The 4,203-nt window shown below is 37.5% G+C and overlaps 1 protein-coding gene across 1 annotated transcript; it reads right to left on the bottom strand.

The window, feature by feature from the left end:
- Nucleotides 1–2,290: 2,290 nt before the first annotated feature.
- LOC109050612 (interferon-induced transmembrane protein 5-like) lies at nucleotides 2,291–3,646 on the bottom strand. The gene is made up of 2 exons (XM_019068180.2): nucleotides 3,352–3,646; nucleotides 2,291–2,750 (listed from the first exon to the last, which is right to left on the bottom strand). The coding sequence occupies exons 1-2, from the start codon at nucleotides 3,556–3,558 to the stop codon at nucleotides 2,529–2,531; spliced, it is 429 nt and encodes a 142-aa protein (XP_018923725.1). The 5' UTR covers nucleotides 3,559–3,646; the 3' UTR covers nucleotides 2,291–2,528.
- Between the last annotated feature and the right edge of the window lie 557 nt (nucleotides 3,647–4,203).

The raw sequence follows: 4,203 nt of genomic DNA, 5'->3' as shown, positions 1-4,203 counted from the left end.
TAATTTCAGTTTGTGGGTGTTTATGTGTGTGATCCTCCCTAATGTGGTTGTGCTCAAACCACGGGAGCTAAAACCCTCCTGCTTCCTCCTGTAAGCAGAAGAATCCTACTGAAACTCTAATGAAGAAAAAGCAGACAGCAGCAGAAAACAGAAGCTGTAATCACTCAATACAATAAAATCTGTTTCTCGAGTTTCCCACAAGAGGTTATCACTGCTGTCCTCGAGTAAAATAACAAACCCCGGGCTGCTGCATGGGGCCTGTCCCTGTAATAAGTGCACTGTAAATAGCCTCAGATGAAAGTGTCTAAATGAATGCTTATGTACTGCGAAATGACTGCTCACAAGCAGCAAATCGTTCATTTTTGGATTTGGACATATTAGCATGCATGTTGCGTAACAAAACTGCTAGAAACACTGAAGTCGCGGAGGTTCAGATGCCAGAGAATTAGACTTTTGCTGGAGACAACAAAGCCGAGAACCTCGCAGAAGATCTGACTCTTAATTTATACTTTTGTGACTTATTGCACATGTTCTCCTCTTTTTCTCTCCCTGGAAAGACTGACAACTAGTCTAAGTTAAAACATATTTAACTTGAGTCACATTGTGATTATTCAGTGTATTTGCCTAGTTTTTTATCAAAAGAACATGTTGAAGGCCATGTGAACCAAAAGAGCAACTTAGTATCAATGCAGGTGCAAGTTCAGCGGATGTGAGAGACAGAGTAAATCACAGAGGCCTACAATCATGGTTTCATCCAGGGCAGGCAATTCTACAAACATATCTTAAAAGTCTGATAAAAATGCCTACTATACTATAATGCTAACGCGGTGCAAAATCAACAAACATGCTCACATCATATTGCATACTTTTCAAAATTAAAACATGAAAAAACATGATATTATGAATATTGTGAAAAAAAGTTTTGATTATATAAAATTTTTTACTTTGCATATAGTTTTCTTTTATGCACATATATATATTCATTATAAAATCTAATTTATTTTGCATATATAAACCTTTCTTTTGCCCATGAGTTTCTTAGAAGCATATAGTATTACATATACATGATATACAAATATTAGGCATATGTAATTTTTAGGAATATTGATAGCACTATAATAATATTATTAATATTACATTTTCCTCTAAACTCTCATTATCAAAAAAAAACGGCATCAATTAATCAGCATAAATTTAAATTAATTACAGCACTACTAATACTATCATGTGTAGATTCTCAAATATGAAATACTTTATTAATTTATTTATTTATTTTTACTTTACACCAGTGACAGTGACATTTTCTACATTATGGCAATGAGAATTGAGAGGACAAATTTGTTTAATTTTCATAAATTTAATATTTTGATTTTCTTTTAAATTTGGCATTAAATTACCCAGACATGTTCTTGACATGTTTCATGAGATTCACCCCAAAATGCCTGTTTATTAATTAAAAGAATTATAGCATGACAAAGCCATATCTTTACATTTGTAATATTAAATCTGCATGTGAACATCAAATACCTCTGAGATTTAATTGAATTGAATTGATAGGACAAATGAAGAATCAGCAAGAATCCACACACATGAGAAATAGTCTCCGACTCACAGGCAGAATGTCTATGTGTGTGTGTGTGTGTGTGTGTGTTAACTGCTCTTTAATCGAGTCCCTCCACATCTGTGTCCACTCTGTATACTGACTGAAATAGAAGGGCAGTGAAGGCTGGCAAACAGCTCTGTCATTTAAATGATAAAAATACCAGTAGAGCTGGGAGGGTCCACCGCTGTAAGCACAGGCGGCACAGCCAAACATTACAGAGACACATGAGAACTAAACCACAGCATCGCTTCAGTCTCTCTAAACAGGAGAAACAAGCTCTCAGAAAGCCTCACAGCACAGAAGTCATGTTAACCCACTCCTCATAACCAACTAACTTCCCTGCTAAAAAGAGAAGGAGAAAAAAAAATCCAGCTTAAACCAGGTTTACATGATTCAGGCTGGTCTGCTACCCAGGCCAAGGTGGTTTAAGATTTTGTTCCAGCTGAAAAGGGGCCAAAACTGGCAAAAAGATTAGCCTGACAAGACTGGGAGACCAGTAAAATGATTTCTCAGCTGAGAAAAGAAGGTTAAAGCCTTTTTCATGCGAGCTATCCTTCCCTATGGGTTACTATTAATAATGGACTTTTGTGCCTGTGAAATTCCACGGCAACATTGCTAACGTGACCGCTGTAATTATTTTATCCCACTGGTGACAAATCTGTTCAAAGAGACTCATGTGGAAAAATATTGAGGACATTAAATATTTTATTAAATACAGTTGAGCCAATTTACTTCACATAATAGAACTGGGTAGATATGAGTTGATATACAGTACATTGATATATTATGATAAGAAAAAACAAATCTAAATAATAATAAATTCATCACACAGTTGAAGAAATGGTGCTGGTAAAGTGAAGAGAGGGGGAACAGTCCAGAAGGTTTGCAGGATCTTTTGTTGGTGGGATTGTTCGAGTCGCTCTGTCTACCTGCTGAAGAGCTTCATGAAGCTCTGGAATCCGTCTTCACCGAAGAAATCAAACGTGCCCTCTGAGCTGCCCAGATGAACCACGAGCAGGACCAGCAGACCCAACACCAGCAGAGGAATCAAGAGATTCCAGCCCGATGCCAGAATGTTGTACCACTTGGCTTTGTCTGAGCATTCCTGTGCTGCACGCAGGTCACCCAAGGTCTTCTGATCCCGAGCCTGAAAACAGACAGACGAAAAATGGAAATGTCGTGTTTTTACAATCAAGGTTCTTCAATGGTTCCTTTCATTAGGTCCAGCAAAGATCCTTTTTGCCTTCTCTACTGAACTGCTCTTTTAAAAATTAAGGTTCTTTATTAACATCAATGGTTTTGTGAAGAACCTTTAACATTCATGGAACCATAAAAGTTTCTTTATAGTGGAAAAAGTTTCTTTAGATTACAAAAATGTTCTTCACACTATCAGAAATATGGTTCCTTTAAGAACTGCTCACTGAAAGATGCTTTGGTAAACCAAAGATGGTTTAAGGCTGTGCATCTCATCTCTGTAGGGTTCTTGAGCTGCTTTATGGCTCTTTGGAGATCAAAAAGTTCTTAATGTTGTATTGTTAGCTCTTTAGGTGGTGTTTTTGGTTTCTAGACTCTTTAAAGCATCAAATAGATAACTCCTTGATGTTCTATTGGACTGTAAAACCCGTTTTGGGACCTTGACGGTCCATCATGTGACATCCAGGAATATTTCTGAAGAGGTTTGAAAGCCACAAAAAGGCGAAAATATTCAAAAGAGAGAAAAACTACAAGACATTGGTGTTTGAGCTCACCTTGATGGAGTAGATCAGAGCCATGAATCCCAGGCAGCAGAAGTTGACGTAAAGAGTGTTACAGAGTGACCAGATCAGGTAGTCGTTTGGTGGCTTCTTGCCCGCTTGGCTCATGTTGACCACCGTGGAGCCGCCAGCCTTACGGCCGGACTTACAGTTAGTGAGCGGAGTGCAGTCATTCATGTAGCCGTATGTGGCGTTATCCATCCTTGGAGGTCAGGGGTCGAAACTCCTGGGAGAATCTGAAGAGGAATTACTGAGGAGAAAGATCAGGACACTACTTATACAACACTGCAGATAGGTGGAGTCAGAGACAGAGAGAGGTCATTCATTATGTGGTTGTTGCTAGAGATCAGGGCAGGGTGCTGCTTCTATACATGGACCCATTTCAACAAAATCTCTAGGTTTGTCAAAAAAAACCCCGCATAATTATAATTTTAACAGACTGCTATTAAAGAATTCTAAATAAATATAAATGCCTAAAAATTCATTAATAAAACTTTAAACTTCTTAGTGGGTTAAAAATGTTACATTACTAGATGTCTGACTATTTTTTTTTTTTTTTTTTAGGGGTAAGTAGGAGCTTTTCACCCTTTTCTTTAGAAGAGGATAGAAATGTGGATGGGTCGCAAGCTGTACTAGAACCCGCATCCTTATCGGAGCACCAGAGCTCAAATGTTTAGGAAGCATGTGCGCTACAGCTGAACATTAAATTTTTTTTTTATTTAAGTTACATACATTTTGTTACAAAATATTAGGCTCTGGGGTTCCTATGTTAGAAAATGGCGCCCCCTACTGTACTGCTCTTACAAAAAAAAAAAAAAAAAAAAAAAAATTACAGAAGTTCATAAT

This window comes from Cyprinus carpio, chromosome A25 (genome assembly GCF_018340385.1).
Source record: "Cyprinus carpio isolate SPL01 chromosome A25, ASM1834038v1, whole genome shotgun sequence".
NCBI lineage: Eukaryota > Metazoa > Chordata > Actinopteri > Cypriniformes > Cyprinidae > Cyprinus > Cyprinus carpio.
Note: the sequence above shows the minus strand (reverse complement) of the source record. Positions and strands in the feature narration are given on the sequence as shown.